This window comes from Glycine soja, chromosome 6, assembly GCF_004193775.1.
Source record: "Glycine soja cultivar W05 chromosome 6, ASM419377v2, whole genome shotgun sequence".
NCBI classification, from domain to species: domain Eukaryota; kingdom Viridiplantae; phylum Streptophyta; class Magnoliopsida; order Fabales; family Fabaceae; genus Glycine; species Glycine soja.
Genome location: NC_041007.1, coordinates 22,507,868 through 22,526,493, shown reverse-complemented (window position 1 = coordinate 22,526,493; position 18,626 = coordinate 22,507,868). Strand labels below are relative to the sequence as shown.

At 31.9% G+C, this 18,626-nt stretch overlaps 1 protein-coding gene across 3 annotated transcripts; it reads left to right on the top strand.

Annotated features, from left to right (window-relative positions):
- The first annotated feature begins 11,289 nt into the window (after positions 1-11,289).
- On the top strand, positions 11,290-17,722 carry LOC114416708. Of its 3 annotated transcripts, none has more exons than XR_003667556.1 (6): positions 11,290-12,003; positions 12,530-13,047; positions 13,252-13,439; positions 13,654-13,720; positions 13,795-13,942; positions 17,516-17,722. XR_003667556.1 is itself a non-coding variant. In XM_028381684.1 (6 exons), exons 1-5 carry the CDS (start codon positions 11,331-11,333, stop codon positions 13,828-13,830), a joined length of 1,482 nt encoding a protein of 493 aa, XP_028237485.1. In that variant the 5' UTR covers positions 11,290-11,330; the 3' UTR covers positions 13,831-13,871; positions 17,516-17,722. The 3 variants fall into 3 exon arrangements, 2 of the variants coding, with proteins under 2 accessions (XP_028237485.1, XP_028237486.1); XM_028381684.1 differs by having other exon boundaries at positions 13,795-13,871; XM_028381685.1 differs by lacking the exon at positions 17,516-17,722 and adding an exon at positions 16,021-16,445 and having other exon boundaries at positions 13,795-13,871.
- The last annotated feature ends 904 nt before the right edge of the window (positions 17,723-18,626 follow it).

Genomic DNA, 18,626 nt, shown 5'->3' with positions numbered 1-18,626 from the left:
TGTGTTGCATCCTTAAACTATAGAAGCAAGCTTCATGATGAATCAAGATTGATTTAAAGGAGTTTTGATGATAACAAAGGTGATGACAAAAGGCTCAAAGGTCAAGAACACTTTATGATAACAAAGATGATGATCTCAAAGAATCAAAGAGTAAGTTCAAGATGTTCAAGATTGAATCAAGAACACTTCAAGGTTCAAGAGGAAATTTGATTTCAAGAATCAAGAATCAAGATTCAAGGTTCAAGCTTCCAAGAATCAAGATCAAGACTCAAGATTCAAGAATCAAGAGAAGAATTAATCAAGATAAGTATGAAAAAGTTTTTTCAAAAACTGAGTAGCACATGGATTTTTCTCAAAACATGTTTACCAAAGAGTTTTTACTCTCTGGTAAGCGATTACCAGATTGTTGTAATCGATTACCAGTAGCAAAATGTTTTTGAAAAAGTTTTCAACTGAATTTACAACGTTCCAATTGATTTCAAAAAGCTATAATCGATTACAATGTTTTGGTAATCGATTACCAATGTGCTTGAACGTTGAAATTCAAATTCAAATGTGAAGAGTCACATTCTTTCACAAGAAAAGCTTTGTGTAATCGATTACACTGATTTGGTAATCGATTACCAGTGATAGTTTCTGAACAAATCAAAAGATGTAACTCTTCAAAAAGTTTTTGACTTTTTCAAATTGGTTTTAAGTTTTTCTAAAAGTCATAACTCTTTTAATGGTTCTCTTGACCAGACATGAAGAGTCTATAAAAGCAAGACTTTGTTTTGCATTTTCACAATCAACCAATCAATCATTCTACACATCAATCTTTTCCAATTCATTCTTTACACAAGAAATTTTTTTCCACATTGATTTCTGAGTCTCTTTGAACTTCTTCTTCTTCTTCCTTTTGCCAAAAGCTTTCCAAAGTTTTCTGGTTTTCCAAACCTTGAAAACTTGTGCTATTAATCCTTTTCATTCTCTTCTCCCTTTTCCAAAAAGAATTCGCCAAGGACTAACCGCCTGAATTCTTTTTGTGTCTCTCTTCTCCCTTTTCCAAAAGAACAAAGGACTAACCGCCTGAATTCTTTTGTGTCTCCCTTCTCCCTTGTCAAAGAATTCAAAACGACACAGTCTGAGAATTCTTTTGATTCTTCCCTTTCCCATATACAAAAGATTTCAAAGGACTAACCGCCTGAGAATTCTTTTGTATCCCCATTCACAAAGCTTCAAAGGTTTAACCGCCTGAGAACTTTGTCTTAACACATTGGAGGGTACATCCTTTGTGGTACAAGTAGAGGGTACATCTAGTTGGGTTTGACTGAGAACAAGAGAGGGTACATCTTTTGTGGATCAGTTCTAGTGGAGGGTACATCCATTAGGTTGTTCAAAGAGAACAAGGGAGGGTACATCCCTTGTGGATCTTTGCTTGTAAAAGGATTTTTACAAGGTTGGAAAAGAAATCTCAAGGACCGCAGGTCGCTTGGGGACTGGATGTAGGCACGGGTTGTTCCCGAACCAGTATAAAAACTCTTGTGTGTTTATCTTCTTCTTCCCTACTCTTTTAATTTCCGTTGTGCATTTTAATTTCCTCTTTTACTTTTGGTTAAGTTTCTCTTCTACTCTTTATTCACTTAACAACATAGTAAAAGCCTTAGAAGAGTAAATTTTTTAATTAGTAAAGGTTTAGAAATAATTAATTCAACCCCCCCTTCTTAATTATTCTGAGGCCACTCGATCCAACATAAACACCTTCACATGTGGCCAAAGATCAACTAACTATGAAAGATAAGAGGGATGAGGAAGAAAAACTAGAAAAACAAAAGAAAAATAAGGATAGCAAGGCTTTGTCTTCAAAGGCCAAGGGGATGGAAAAAGAGGAAAAGGATTCCTCCAAGAAGATTGTTAAGAAGGAAAATCATTTTGCAACACAAGGTGATATCAAAAGAACATTCCTTCTTAAACAATCTTTCTACCTTCTCCTATCAAGGAAAACATCCCTTAGCACTATCATACCTCTTGAGTTTGAGGTTATTCCTCAAGTAAAGGAGTTGTTGGATGAGGGTTTGGTTCATAAGAGCTTAACTCCTTGTGCTTTGTTGTTGCCCAAAATAGGTATTATGAGGCACTGAATCCCTATGAAAGGTAGTATGATGAATGTGTTGAGTGGTGCAACCCTATTTGTTAAAATCACCCATGCATCCAACATCTTCATGATTCACATACATAGGGACTCATTAGGTAGGTTTGTTCTTATTTTTAGTTTCAATACAAACTTAGGTGCTCATATGGGATACCTTAGGTTTGTCGTACTTTTTGGTAGGAATAATCAACGTGAAAATACAAAAAAAAATGTATGTTTTATTGCATTACTTTCCTTAATTTTTTAAATTGTGATCAAGGGATTCCCACGAACCCTAAGAGAATAAAGGTCATTCTTGAATGGTCCACTCCACCAAGCATAAGGAAAATTTGAGGCTTCCATGACTTAACAAACTTTTACAAAAGGTTTGTACCATATTTTTCCATACTTGTAGCACCACTCATTAAGTTGGTGAGGAACCATGTTCCCTCATGGGAAGATGCCCAGGAAATGGATTTTCAGACTTTACCTTACTCCAATATACCAAACACCACTAATATATATGTTTTTATTTTTTTTACAAGTGTTAAGGGAAGAAGCCAAGAGTTTCAAGAACCTCTGGATTTAAGGTCAAATCCTTTTCAAGGGGGAAGGAATGATGAAATCCCACCCCCCAAGGGCATTGGATAGAAGACTCCAAGAAGATTGGGCCAAAGATACAAGAGAAGACCCTAGGATTCTCATGAGCCTTAGGGTAGATTTTGGGCCCATGGGCTAAGTATGGGCCCACTTATATTTGTACATATTAGATTAAGGTTTCATTATTTTTGGGCCTTGTATTTAGGGCTACATAATGTAGGTAGAGTACCCTAGAAATGTAGGATTTTTCAGCCCTTATATTTTAGGGCACCTAGACTAATTTTTGTATTAGGGGTAGTTTTGTAATTTCACATGCATTAAGTGAATATTTGATATGTGTGTTGGGAAATAAATTTAATTGAATTGGGAGAAGCACAATCCAATTAAATTTTAGAGGGGGAGGTGAGCATTTGCTTGCTACATCCCATTGCCACATCATATAGTCACACTTTGTGCATGTCCTTCATGCTTTACATGCCTCATTACACCTAACCACATTAGTGGAAAATCTTGGACTTGATCTTGGATTAGTGGGCTGAACCATAACTAAAATTCACTAATCATAATTAGTGGAATTTTGGCTCCAAAATTTAGCTCCACAAATTTAATTTCAAATTTAAGTGAAATTTGAATAGAAATTCAAATTTTCCTCCAATTTTGGGTGACACTTACCCTGTGTTTGGATGGATACTTTCAACGGAGAAATTCATTTTAAATGAGATATTGAATATCTGCCATTTTAAATTTAGTGTTTGGATAATAATTTAAAGGAAAATTGAATATCTGGAATTTTAATAGGGAATTTTAATTAACAAAAAATGAGTAATATGAAATTCTCTTAAAAACCAAAGAATTTCAATTTCCTCACACCGTTCTCTCTTCTCTCCAGTACCAGTGCTCACTCCTCTCTCTGCAAGTACTCACTCTTCTCTCTCGATATTTCCTCAGAGGTTTTGAGAACTCTTCTCTCCAGTACTAGCGCTCACTCCTCTCTCTACGGGTTCTCACTCCTCTCTCAGTCTTTTCTCAAGGTTTCGAGAACTCCAATCTCGACCCATAATCTCGTTCCCTTGCGATTTTGACCCACACTCCTGTTCCCTTGCTATTGTAGACAAACTTTGTATGCTTTGTTACTATTGTACTTTGCTATTGAAGATAGACTTTTATGTACTTTGCTATTACATAAAAACTTTGCTTGAAATATTTTCTATGATTGTGCAACGGACTAATCAAATAAATAAAGTAAGTTGTATCTAATATTTGTTATGTGTTGGTTAAATAAGTGACATTAACTTTAATGGAGTCATCTAATGAAAAAATGATGGGCAAAAGAAAAGTTTTAGGAAAAAATAATGAGGAAACAAGAAGTTATTTTACATGGAATTTGGAAATGGAATGTGTATTGGCTGATGTACTCAGAGATCAAAGTAATTTGGGCAACAAGGGTAATGGAGGTTGGAAAAGGTCAACATTGAATGCTGCAACCAGTGTTGTCTACAAGCTTCAATGTTAATGTCACATCAGATAATGTCAAAAACCATATCAAATTATGGACATCTTGGTATGGTATTGTAAGTGACATCCTTGGCCAGAGTGGGTTTGATTGGGATGGCACTAAGCACATGATCACAGTTGAGAATGAAAATGCTTGGAATGAATATTGCACTGTAATTATTCTTTAATATATTGCTATTTGTTATTCAAAGTAGACTAGATTTGACTTTTTCTTTTTTTTTCTAGTCGCATAAATCAACTAAACTGTTTCGATTGAAGGTGCTTCAAAGCTGGGATGATATAATGGATTTGTATGCTAAAGATAGAGCCACTGGTCTTGGAGCTGAAACTGCTATGGATGTTGATGAAGCGATGAGTAGAGAAACAAATGAAGTTGAACCTTGTCTTTTTCCTTTTGTATTAGAGTTTGGTTCTTCTAAGTAGCTATGGATGTTGACGAAGCGATGAGTAGAGAAACAAATGAAGTGGAATTCATGGGTTTAGGTGCTACTTAGAAGAACCAAACTCTAATACAAAAGGAAAAAGACAAAGTTCAACTTCATTTGTTTCTCTAATCATCGCTTCATCAGCATCCATAGCAGTTTCAACTCCAAGACCAGTGGCTCTATCTATAGCACACAAATCCACTATATTATCCCAGTTTTGAAGCACCTTCAATCAAAACGGTTTAGCCAATTTATGTGACTGGAAAAAAAGAAAAAGTCAAATCCAATCTACTTTGAATAACAAATAGAAATATATTAAAGAATAATTACAGTGCAATATTGATTCCAAGCATTTTCATTCTCAATTGTGATCGTGTGCTTAGTGCCATCCCAATCAAACCCACTCTGATCAAGGATGTCACTTACAATACCATACCACAATCTCCATAATTTGATACAGTTCTTGACATTATCTGATGTGACATTAACATTGAGCTTGTAGACAACATTGTGGCTGCAGCATTCAATGCTGACCTTTTCCAACCTCTGTCACCCTTGTTGCCCAAATTCCTTTAATCTCTCAGTACAATATACGTTCCATCTCCAAATTCCATGTAAAATAACTTCTTGTTTCCTCATTATTTTTTCCTAAAACTTTTTTTTTGCCCGTCATTTATTCATTAGATGACTCCATTGAAGTTAATGTCACTTATTTAACTTGCACATAACAAATATTAGATGCAACCTACTTTATTCATTTGATTAGTCCACTGCACAATCATAGAAAATATTTCAAACAAATTTTTTATGCAATAGCAAAGTACATAAAAGTCTATCTTCAATAGCAAAGTACAATAGTAACAAAGCACACAAAGTTTGTCTACAATAGCAAATTATATTTAAAAAAGAACTATCCTTAAGCAAAGTTTCTTCTAACTTGATAGTTAGCAAACATATTCATAGCTAATGTATCTCAAAATCTTGTCCATTCCTCAGTAGCTTGAATAGTTGTGATATCATCTATGACATTATTTTGAACTCCTTCCCTTTATTGATGGACTAACTATTCATCAACAACAGATAAGAATTCTAAGTCTTGAACTTCTAAAAGTTGATCAGATTGTTGTTCGTCTCTTATGAAATTGTGTAACACAAAACAAGCATTAATAATTCTTATTTTTGTCTTTATATAAAAAAATGAAGGAGTTTTTAATGTACTCCATCTTTTTTTTAAGATCCCAAATGACCTTTCTATTGCCTTTCGGGCACTTGCATGACGAAGATTAAATAACTCCTTGTAACTTTGAGGGGTGTTTCCAATCCACTCATTGAGATGATATCTAGTCCCTTGATATGGTGCTAAAAATCCAGGACCATTGGTGTATCCCGCATTCACAAGAAAGTACTTACCTACAATGTTTAAAATAAAAATCATAGGCTTAAACTAGACAAAAAAAGAAAAAAATTATTTCCAAGAAATATTACCAATTGGAATTTCAAGTTTGGTTGACAACGTAATGCATCTCATAATACTCGAGAATCTCCTGCAAACCCTTCCCACCCAGGTAACACATAAATAAACCTTAAATATGGACCACAAGCGGCTAACACATTTGTAGAGACATCACCCTTTCTATTACGATATTTAGGTCTCTCATCAGGAGAAACTAACCGGAATATGAGTTCCATTAAGTGCTCCTTGGCATCATCGCTATTAGTGGCCTTAGCGACATCAACAAGGATGTCTTTATCACGCACCTTGGCAAGTCCCATGTGACCTCGACTTTCTCATCAATGCCACCATGCACTTGTGCCATCGTGTTGACATCAACGATAAAGACTACCTCTTTGTTTCCAAGGAGGACTTTCTCGGGTTGTGTGGGGGTTGTGGGCCTCACGGACCAGGCCCATCAGCATGCAGTCGCAGAGTAGTGTTGTAGGGTCGTGCAAATTGTTTGAGTTTGATTCAGTGTGTTTGCGGTTGTGTTTAGGTGATGCGATTGTGATTATTGTGGAAAAGGAAAGGTTGATTGTTGATGTTGTGTTTTGGTTGGGTTCAATTGATGTGATTGTGGTTGTGGATGTTGATTTTAGATATGAATTTCAAATTGTGCATTGACAAGAACACACAAAGTAATGTTTCAATCACTATCGTGAGTTGGATCTAGAAATTTTCTCAATTAACAACATGACTTTGAGATTAATCTTTTAAATAAATTACCCATGCAATTTTTGTTGGTTTTTTATCGCCATAAAACGTAAGAAAATAAAATATTTATATAAATAGTGTCACTAGGTAGTTAACGATTGATTTGGACAGAAATGACCAAAACATTGAATGGAAAAAAAAAAGTTTGGAGACCAAAACCAATCTTTGAAAAATTAAATGACCAAAACCATAAAAGAACAAAAGTTCAAGAACCAAAAATATAATTTATCCTAATATTTATTTACATATAATCAAAATTATTAAAAGTTCTAATTCATCTAATAACTCAACAAATTGAGAGAAGATTGAGTAAGTAAAAGAAGTTAACAAATACAAATTAATTTAAACTAGGCATGGGTCCAACATGCTTTGCAGGCTTAGTAAATAGATTTTTTTAGGGGGGGGGGGGGGGTGGTATTTTTACGTGCAATTTTTCAATTGGGGTGACTTTTAAAAAATTACTCAAAATATTAAGTCGTGACAGGTGTTACGACTTTGAGTTAAAAGTCGTAACACCTGGTATAACTTCCTATTTTTTAATTGAAGTCGTAAAATTATTTATAACTTCAATTAATCTTTTTTATGACTTTGAAGTCATAAGCAATTTTTTTTTTCTCTTTTACGACTTCAAAGTCGCAAAAGTTTTTTTTTGTTTTACGACTTTGAAGTCATAAAACCTTTTTTTAAGTTTTTTGTTTTTTAAAAAATATAATAGTTTATATTTTTTTACGGTTATTTTTTTTCTAATTTATTTAAATTGTAAAAAATATTTATTTAAATGTCAAATAAATAATTTTAATTTTACTTATTAATAGTTTTTATTTAATATGGTGTATATTTTTTACGGTTATATTTTATATGTTACTAATTTATTTTAATGTTTTATTATTTGAAATATATTATATATTTTTACTATTGTTTTATTTAAATGTTCTTGTTTATTTAAAATTTGGGTAATCTATAAATAAAAATACGTAATAAAATTAAAAGGAGATACTAAAAATTTGAAACACTTTAATTTAAAAATTAATGACATTTTAAATGAAAATTGCTTGTTTTTTTAGAATTAATAATGATATGATGTCCCATAACGAGTTCTTCTAGATACATGTTTCGGTATCTCATTTTGTTCGACTGGATTTGTCTGTGTTTATTGTCTTTTTGGTCTAAGACATCTACCTCCTCTTATTCTAGGATGCTCACTTATAATTGTATGTTGTTGTTGAGGAACATGATCACCATCATCATCATCATAGTTATTGTTGGTATTGTTGTTATCATCATCATCCTCCTCATCTTCATAACTCATGTCACGCATTTGAGTAGGTAATGATGGATGATAACAAGAGCTCGATATGGTGGTAGATTATATGCAGATGCTGGAGTGTTAAAAGTGGTGTCAAACATTTGTGAGGGTCCATAAAAAACATTTGTGGTGAATGAACTTGAAATGAGTATTGAGGCATATATGATGAGAACCCTACTAGTTGAAAACTTTGTTGACATCCTTGAGACATATATCCAGAGAAGTCTCTTGATTGATATTGTGCTTGTGATGGATGATGTTGGTGTATATATCCAGAAACATGCACTAAAAATACATTTGGTTCAACATATGATTGATGTTGGTGATGACCAAGATAATATTGTGATTCAAATTTACAAAGTTAGAAATAATAATGAATAATAATATCAACAATTTTTTAAAATTGTAAATTAAACTTACAACCTTAATAGACAGTGTTCCTTCACTCGATATATATTATCTTGTAAATCAAACATACAACCTTGCTCGCATGCAATTGCAACGTGTGTTTTTTGTAATTTAAATGATGACTTTGTTGACCTTGTATACAAGTTAGAAAATATTTTCAAAGTTTATGGACATTACTTTCATTCCCTTGGAAGTGAAAACATATCTTCAATATTTAGGTCCACATTTTATGTCTGATCTTTCGAAATGACGACAAACATTGGAAATGTCAATCACTACTCAAATACATAATAAGATGTATGAATTCATTCCAAATAGGCCTAATAAATGCTCATTGTGTAGAAGTGGAAGACATAATCGCACTAACTGTCCCTACAAACAAGTACATGACTAATATAATTTCTACTTTTTATATTTTTCTTTAATTTGTATTGTGCATTTTATATTAATATATTATGTTATTTTTAATTTAATTATGTATTTTTATTAATAGATTATCTAAATTTTGAATAAACAAAAACATTTAAATAAAATAATATTTAGAATATATAGTATATTTTAAATAATAAAACATTAAAATAAATTAATAACATATAAAATATAATCATATAAAATACACCATATTAAATAAAAACAATTAATAAGTAAAATTAAAATTATTTATTTGACATTTAAATAAATATTTTTTTTACAATTTAAAAAAATTAGAAAAAAAATAAACTGTAAAAATTATAAAATTTTATATTTTAAAAAAAAATAAAAACTTAAACAATTTTTTTTAAAAAAAGGTTTTACAATTTTAAAGTCGTAAAACAAAAAATTTACGACTTTAAAGTCGTAAAACAAAAAAATGCTTACAACTTCAAAGTCGTAAATAATCTTATAAAGTCAGTTAAAAAAAAATAAGAAGTTATAATAGATGTTACAATTTTTAACTCATAATTTATAATACTTAACACGACTTATCCCTTTTGGATAATTTTTTAAAATTCACCCAAATTGAAAAGTTGTGCATAAAAATAACCCCTCTCTGATTAAAAAAAAAACCTTAGTAAACCGTGAAAAACAGCAGAAAGAAAACTTGAAAAAGTAAAAACGAGAGAAAAAAAACCTACAACACACCACCAAATGACACGTCAATGAAAAAATGGTGGCTGGACCGATTTTAAGTATATGTAGATGTAGATTAAAAGTAATAAAAGAAATTAAAAAAAATCAACGTTCGTAATCATAAAGGTGTATTAAGATTTTTTTAAAACTTATATTAGATTAGTTATTTGCAATCAATGATATAAATAGTGTTTTATAATTATAATAACACTGAAATAACTTTGTAATTTTAAAATTTAATAGTATTTCGATCGACCATCATACTAGTGCCAGTAAAAAATTTTAAAATATCAATTTTTCAAAAGAAGAGTGAAAAAATTTACTAATTGAACCACAAAAATACTACTACTATAAATTTAAAACGAAAACAAAACTGTAACGTTAGTTGTGTGTGGGGGAGGGAAATGGAGGGAAAACTATCAGATGGATGGGGACATTTTTTTTTTTTTTGTTAATTATCATTTGGATGTTGATTTTGAATTATTATTAAAAATAGGATAACTAGTAATATTTTTAAGTTGAAAATCCTAACTAATGTTATAATTTTCTTTTAATATGTTATGACTTTAAGTTAATCTTTTTTTTTAAAAAAAATTTACGATTAAGTTGTAAGACTTTTTTTTATGATTTTAAAGTCATTTATCTTTATTTTCTAATTTTATTATAGAAGTGGTAAATTCATTTTTGACTCTCTTTTTTTTTTTTTTGCATATTGTTGTTTAAAATATTATAAATATTTTTTTAATTTAATTATTTGATAATTTTTTTATTTTTTTAGTTTTATTTAATATTTTGTATATATTTTTTATATGATTTTATTTAATATTTTAATATTTTTATTTAATATATTTTCTAATTTTTTTAAATGGTTTTATTTAAAATTTTCTAAATTTTTGGTATTATATTTTGTATTTAATATATTTTTTATATTTTTGAGTGTAATAAGATGAGAGATATGTTTAAAAGAACTTGTTATGTTGTGTAATGGTATCTGAGTGTTAATATTTTTATTTAAATTTAAGTCTTCTTAAATTTGTAGTGTTTTTGTATTATTATTTTTTTAATTTAAAAACAAATAATAATCTTTAATTTTCGTAAAAAATATAAAAATATTAAATATAGAACCTATATTAAGTAAAATAATATAAAAAATATAGATAATAATGAAAAAAACTAAATATAGAAAATATATTATATAAAATAACATACCAAAAATTAATGAAATTTTAAATAAAACCATTTAAAAAATTTAGGAAGAATATTGAATAAAACAATATTAAAAAATATAGAAAATATTATATAAAACTATATAAAAAAATATAAGATTAAATAAAACTAAAAAGTAGAAAAACATTTATTTATTAAATAATTAAATTAAAAATTATTTATAATTTTTTTAAAAATATAAAAAATAAAATAAAAATGGTAAATGAATTTACTGACTTCTATAAAAAAAAAATTAAAAAAAGGTAAACAACCTTAAAGTCGTAAAAAAACTGCTATTCAGAAATCATAAATTAAAAAAAAAAACTGAAATCTTAAAATATTTTAATATTTCAAGTAAAAAATAATTAGAGCTTTTAATTCAGAAGTTGTTTTGGATAATAATTCAAAACCCTAAACCCCAATTTGGTCGTTATCCCGGAAATGGAGGGTGGTGGTGACGTTAAGGGTTGGGCGTTGGAGTTTCTTCTCCGGGCTCAGAACCCAGTCGTTCCCAGTAACCTAATTAAGAAAGTCATTCTAATAGTCCCCCTTTCAGACTTTTATTCCAGGCTCAAGAAGACGCTTCTTCTCCGAGCCCTTCAAGATCACTTGTTCGCTGTCTCTGTCCCTGAGTCCGTTCTCGAAACCCTCGAGCAAGTCGAGGAACTCCACCGCCTCGGCGATGACGACGACGGAGCTCTGGTCACCACCTCATCCGCCATGAGCGCCGCCTACTGTGCCGTCGCGGTGGAGTGCACTCTCAAGCACCTGCTGCTGGAGCTCCACAACAACCCTGCTTATCTCGGCGCGGTGAACAGGATATGGCGCGGTAGGGTTCGGCTCATGAGCGGTTCCGGGGAGGGGAGCCTCCTGCTCTCGCCAGAGCTGGAGCGGTGGAGAACCGACATTGAAGCTTCCCTTCTGGATTCGTCGGTGAGGGAGAGGTTGGCCTCCATTGATACAAGAAGGGATGCCGTCTTCAAGCTCCGGGATTATTTGAAGGAAGCTTGGACCGATTTGGGGCCTTCATTTCTTGAGCGAGCGGCGTTGGCGCATATAAACAACAATGCCCTAGCCGCGAATCACTCTGAGGATTCTCAACAGCCGGAGAGAGGTCAATTTTGTTAATTTGTGATGATGCCAAAGTGTTGTGATCATAATGGATTTTATTTTATTGTTTAATACTTAAGTGCTGACAAATGATGTTTGTAGTTAAAATATATAGTAATATAAGAATTTGTAAATTGTAAACCTAAGACCGAGCATGACATTCGCTATTACACTAGTAAGAGTAAAAACGTGAGAAACAAAATGAAACTCAAAGTCATCACGAGAACATGGACCAACATCACTATATTATGGCACAAAAATCATTTCACCTAGGGGAATAAGAGTATATGAGACATCTAATCATAAATAAACAACCATGTGTGATATAAGTTCCTTGACTGTAACAATTGTTTTAAAAGTTATGTGTTTTGGTGGTTTCATCTTGAAATAATTTTAGGTACATTTTTCACATGTTTGAATTGATTCTAGTCTAGAATTGATTATGAGTTTAGGCAACTCTAGGAAGTTTATGCTTTGAATAAAACAAATGTTATACTGAGTATGCTCTTGATATTTTTAGTGTCCAACAGAAATTGAGAAGTGCACTGCTGCTCCTGCTGAGGAAGTGCATCCCTCAACAGATGTTGAGATCCAAAAGGTTGGGGAGTGCGGTTCTGTGGAGTTGCAAAAGTTGGCTGAGGATTCTCTACTTGATTTGTTGGAAGTGAATGAGGAGGCATCGATGGAAGAACAAAGTAGAGATGTAGATGTACCTTGCCCACATGCTATTAATGACAATGAGGCTGATCTGATGGAAAAGGATCAAACTTCTGCCGAGGAAGTGCTTCCCTCAACAACTGTTGAGGTCCAAAAGGTTAGGGAATGTGGTTCCGTGGAGTTGCAAAAGTTGGCTAAGGATTCTCTACTTAATTCGTTGGAAGTGAATGAGGAGGCACATATTGAAAGTAGAGATGCAGATGTACCTTGCCCACTTGTTATTAGTAACAATGAGGCTGATCTGATGGAAAAGGATCAAACTTCTATCCCTCATAATCATGACCATAAGCCAAGTTTAATGGAAAGAAATAGTTCTGCTCGTATTTATGAGGTAATTATGCTTTGTAATTATAATTTCTTATTTTGGTTTGCCGATTCCTTTTGACTCTTTAGTAGTGACTAGATGTTAATTTAATGGGTCAAACACTTGAACATCTCTTTTTAATTTCTCTTTCTCCTGTTATAATTTTGTGATAATCATTCTTTATTTGGATGTGTCTCTAAATTAATATCAGTTATTGGTTCTTGTTTGCAGTGGGATGATTCAATAGATGGCTTGGAGGATGGAACATCAGATCATGCAACTAGATTTAATTTGCCTAGTCCCAAGGGGAGAAAAGTTTCTCCATTGAATAAGTACAAACCTGCAAACATTACAAAGAGGAGAAAAGTGAAAAAATGGAGTCAGTTGGAAGAGGAGACTCTAAGGACTGCTGTAGACAAGTATGTTATTGCTATAAATTTTTCAAACAATAATTTTTATTGTGGATTTTGATTATACAAGTATTTGCTTGTTCTACTGTTTTACCACTACAAGTGTTTTGAGTTGTTTGCTGCAACTATGATACCTTTCTACTTCATTTGAGAGTATAAATAGAATTAAGTACAGTTTCAATACGATTGCCTATTCTTGCTAAAGTATGTTTTATATGTACAGGTTTGGCAGGGGAAATTGGAAGTTAATCCTAGATTCTCACAAAGATATATTTGAAGAGAGAACTGAAGTAAGCATGCTAAAAGTTGTTGATATATATTTTCTTTTTGAACTTATTGATAATGATCAAATTGTTTTTCTCAGGTTGATTTGAAGGACAAGTGGAGAAATATGACGTAATATGGGTGCAAATGAATCACAATGTGGAATATTGCAGAGGGGTATTTCCTTGCTTTATTTGTTGTTGTTGCTTGAGATTGTAGACTCTGTTAAGCAATCTGAACAGCGGAGGGTAAAATTTGTCTATTGGTTTTACAGTATTTGATTGCTTTTGGTTGGTAACTCGTGCGACAGATATATGGTTGATTGATTTGTTAAAAATGTGTTGAGGGCAAAATTTGGCCAATAATTTGAATGTTGACTAAGTTTGACAATCATGTCTCTAATGATTCTCAAGCTTAAAATCTCTTATGATTACAACTTTTGGTCTAAACAGAAAGCGTTTTGATGATGTTGGAGATAATAGATTGATCTTATATGGATAGCAGATTGGATCCAAATTATTATGATGAAATTTTAATTTATCAGTTTTCCTCTATTTTAAGTCTTCCTCATTTTACAGCTTGTGAGGGTGGAGAGCTGAGGTCTTAAAGAGATGTTCTGAGATAGGGTATTTGAACCTAGCTTATACAGGAATCGAAGTGTTTGAGATAGAAAACTGCAAGGCATTGAAATAGCTGAATGTAAAGATTTGTAGGTTTGCTGATTGTTTATTCAGTGATAATTAGAGAGTTAGTTGGGGACTGAGATAATTCGATTTTGCATGTTGTGTTATGTTTTTGGCAGAACACTTTATTATGGTTGTGACATGCACTTTCGATATCAGATTTGGGATTTCTCCGTGTTAGAAACCTAAATATATAAGGGCCTTAAACCATAAAAGTCCCAAATTTTAGTTCTGGGCCTGTAGATACTAGTTTTTTGTCACAACCATTGCTAATTATGTATAGTTCCCATTCCCGATGAAAGATTTAATATGAGTATATTGATTGAAGGTTGATAATTTTGGTTCATACTACACAGTACACACCAAGTACACTGAAAACTGCTCATGCATAAATTATAGGTATGCCCCTACATATCTTAGGCACTGTGTACCCAAAAGCTATTATGATGTCTTTGTTGTTTTCCTTTACTATTTAATGTACTTTTTTTTTTGCATGCATTCAATTCATGTGTTTTGGTATAATAACAATTTTAAAGTATAATAATTTAGTTTAAGCTTGAAATTTAACAGGAGAGAATATAAATTATAAAACAGTATGTAACTATTGCAGTTTTAGAAATAGGGTGTTCACGGTATGAGTCACCCGCGAATCCGAATTGATCCAAACCGATCGGAAAAGTTTGGGTTGAGTCATTTACGTATTTGGGTCAAAATCGAATTAAACCGAACAAAATCGTTGATGTATGGGTTGGGTCACAGGTTTAGATCTATATATCCAACCAAAATCGAACCGAACTAATCAAAACCGATCAAAATTTTTAGAGTTGTTTGGGTTGGCTTTAGATACTGTTAATATTGGGACTCCAAGTGTTGGGACTATTAGTGTTAGAACTTCTTAAGGTTTTACTTTCAGGTATATTCTCATTTGTTTCACCTTTTTTTCATATTTATTTTTTCTATCATGTTTATAATATTAATAGATCATATTTTGTTCATTTGTTTCAGTAAATTTGGTTGCAATAAATCTAGTTGTAGCAAATTTGGTTGCAGCAAAGTTTTGTAAGAAATTAATTTGTAAGAAATAGTTGTGATTTAAACTATTATAGTAAATCTCGTTGAATATTATTTTAATTTGTATTAGTCTATTTAGAATATTATGTTGACGATATTAAATGAATCAATTTCACTACTTTTAAACATTTGATAATATTGTATTAATTGTATTGAATATTTGGATGAATCAATATAAAATAATAGTTTTAAGAAAGAAAAAAATCAAATTTAAATGGATAACCCGTTAGTCCGAACCAAACCGTTCATGAATTAATTGGGTTGAATTTCAAAAACAATTGTGAAAATCAAACGGATCAAATTTAATTTGGTTGGGTCCTGAATTTGACTAAAACCAACCCGAACTGGTTAAAGTCAAATACTATACAACTGCGTTAAAGTCAGATAGAATTTAATGCAGTTTTTTGGTTGGTTGCAACTATTAGCTCTTTTTTCAGCCTGTCTTCTAACTCTTAACCGATAGTTCCAACATGGTGTTAGATCTATATGATTCGTTCTTGATAAGGGTCTGTCTTATTTGCTTTGTTGAACTCTTCAATATTGTGTTTTCTGATCTATGTTTTTTTTTTTAGACTATAATCCCGATGTGGTTGCTGGAGTTTGCAAGTCACTTTAGGTCAGCCTGTCTGAGATGATGAGCTGGCTATGGCTAACTTGCTGTTTTTCTGGGTGCACCTTAGTTTTCATGCACTCTGTTATTGAGTTTTCAGCCTTATTTAAGGTTGCAAGTGGCCACAGGCACAATTTAGGGTGTCACTGGAACTGGAGTCCTTTGGGGAGTTGATGTTAGGCCATCAGTTCGCCTGCTGCAACTTGTTTTCTTCTGACTTTATTTCAAACTATATTTTATTCTTTTTTTATGTATTGGATTCTGCTGCTTTCACCTCTATTCTGCTTATGGGTGGCATTCCTCTATTTCTTTCTAACTGTTGTTTCTTGTTTGTGGTTAGATATGCCTTGTTTTCTATTTCCTTCATCAGTTTGCCTCAATTTATCACTCTGGTGTCTTTGATTGTTTTTTATGCATTTTTTTTGCTCAGCAAAAGTAATAATATATTATAGATGAGCACCAGAGGTACTAAAGTACAATAAAGGATAGGTATACAGCAGATTCAAAACACTAAGGATCTGGCTGAACCCATAGAGGAAATATACATGCCCTGCAAATCTAGTTTAAACTGTTACAATCATGACCACTCCCTACTTTTAGAAGGCTGCTTTGAGGTGGGAAGATCAATAACTAAAGTGCATAGTGAAACCCTTCTCCATAACCTTGAGCCAAGACCATAGTAGAAATAGTGCGTCATCCATGACTTTACTTCCATCAAAAGATTGATTATCAAAGACTATCCTGTTTCGATGCTTCCAAATTGTCCATGTTAGTGTTATCAACCAGCACTTCCATCTTCTAGCTCTAACTCCAACAGCAGACCGGTTATCATGTTGCAGAAAATGATCTTTGGAAGTGTGTGGAAATACACCCGATGAATTTATCCATGACTGAGATTCCCACCATAGGGGTAGGGTCTTAGTGTAGTAGAAAAATAGGTGTGTTGCATCTTCGTCCGGACTGTTGCACAGTGGGCACCGAGAGTCATTTAGCTCCACTTGTCTGGTCCTTAAGTTTGTCCTAGTTGACAAGCGATCCTTAATGAGCCTCTAAACCAGTCAGTAATTCCATCTAGTTTTGGTTCCTATTTTTGTTTCTTGAATATATACCCTTATATTCTTTTTCTTTTCTCTGGTGGTTAATTATGTTTTTAGATTTGAAAACTCTATACCAGTCATATTAATAAATTTCTTTGTCTTATCTAATCCAACACATGACTATATATATATATATATACTTATTTAATTTAATATAATATATTGTATATTCTAATTTTATTTCGGTGGATGAAAATTCTAAACAAGTCAGTAATTTCATCTAGTTTTCATCCCTATATTTTCTTTCTTGAATATATGCCCCTATATTCTTTTTTCTTTTTTCTGATAGTTAATTATGTTTCTAGATTTGAAAACTCTTGAATATATTATTAATGATACGATGACTTTTTGTTGATGCAGCGGTAGATCGTGTGGATATCTTTTTGGCTTAAGCAGAGTCTACTTCCTAAATTTCTTTAATTTAGCTCTTCAAACTATTGTCTCCTAATTTGATGTCTGTGGTTGTATTTTGGATTAAGTAATATTCATACTATTTTCATGTTTGTACTTTTAATGACACTAACGATGGTAAAATGACAGGAGTTTATATATGTTTTTTTTTCTTTCTTCTCAGAATATATGTATATATTCGATAAAAATTTTAAAGAAAATATTATAAAAATCATTTTATATATTAACTAGACCAGAAGCGCATACTTTGTACGGCAAAAGAAAAGCAAAATAGAGCCAGTATTTTAAAATGCATACAAAAGAAAGATAAAAAGTGTAAATGCAAGAGTATAACACGTGGAGTTTTGGTTTGGAGACTGGACAAATTTGTTATATCTATTGATAAGAGAGTTATATGTTAGGCTTTTAAAAGGGTCATATTATCCTGTATTTTTTTTTTTACCTTGATAAATTGATGAATAATGTTTGGTATAAGTAGTAGTACTTTATGTTACTTAATCAAATGATTTAAGGTTTCAATCATAGTTGACTCTGGAGTATGAAATAAATTGTATTAGAAGGGAGAATATTTATTTTGTGTACACTCGTAATTTTCGAAGAATATTAATCATTGCTATCAATTGGGGTTATTTTGTGCTAATATCATGATTAACAAAATAAAAATCTAAACACAATTTTTTTTTTGTGGATTACATGTTTTAAACACAACTTAAAGTAATACTAGAGTTTGTTTTTAATTATGGTTTGGAGGCGTAGGTTAAGGTGGTTTAGTATGATAATGTGTATGGTACACAATTTTTTTCAGTCCTTAAATTTATCAAGGTATATAAAGTTATCATGAATCTTCCCTCATCATAACATTTCTTTTAAAGTGTCCCCATCCCCAGCAACTTTCATGATATCTCTAGCAACAACACCTTCAACAACTGACGTAGCTCTATCGTTGTCGTAGATCCATCTTTGTCACAACTCAGTAATCGTTACAAATTTGTCTTCATGGCAATAAGAAAACAAAAACATTATACCAATCACAGGTTTCCCACTCCAATCCCCTCTCAAC

Coding starts and splice junctions, on each gene's coding strand:
- LOC114416708 (XM_028381684.1), top strand. CDS start 11,331: ATGGAGGGTGGTGGTGACGTTAAGGGTTGGGCGTTGGAGTTTCTTCTC. Junction 13,440..13,653: donor CTAAGGACTGCTGTAGACAA/GTATGTTATTGC, acceptor TTATATGTACAG/GTTTGGCAGGGGAAATTGGA. Junction 13,721..13,794: donor TATTTGAAGAGAGAACTGAA/GTAAGCATGCTA, acceptor TGTTTTTCTCAG/GTTGATTTGAAGGACAAGTG.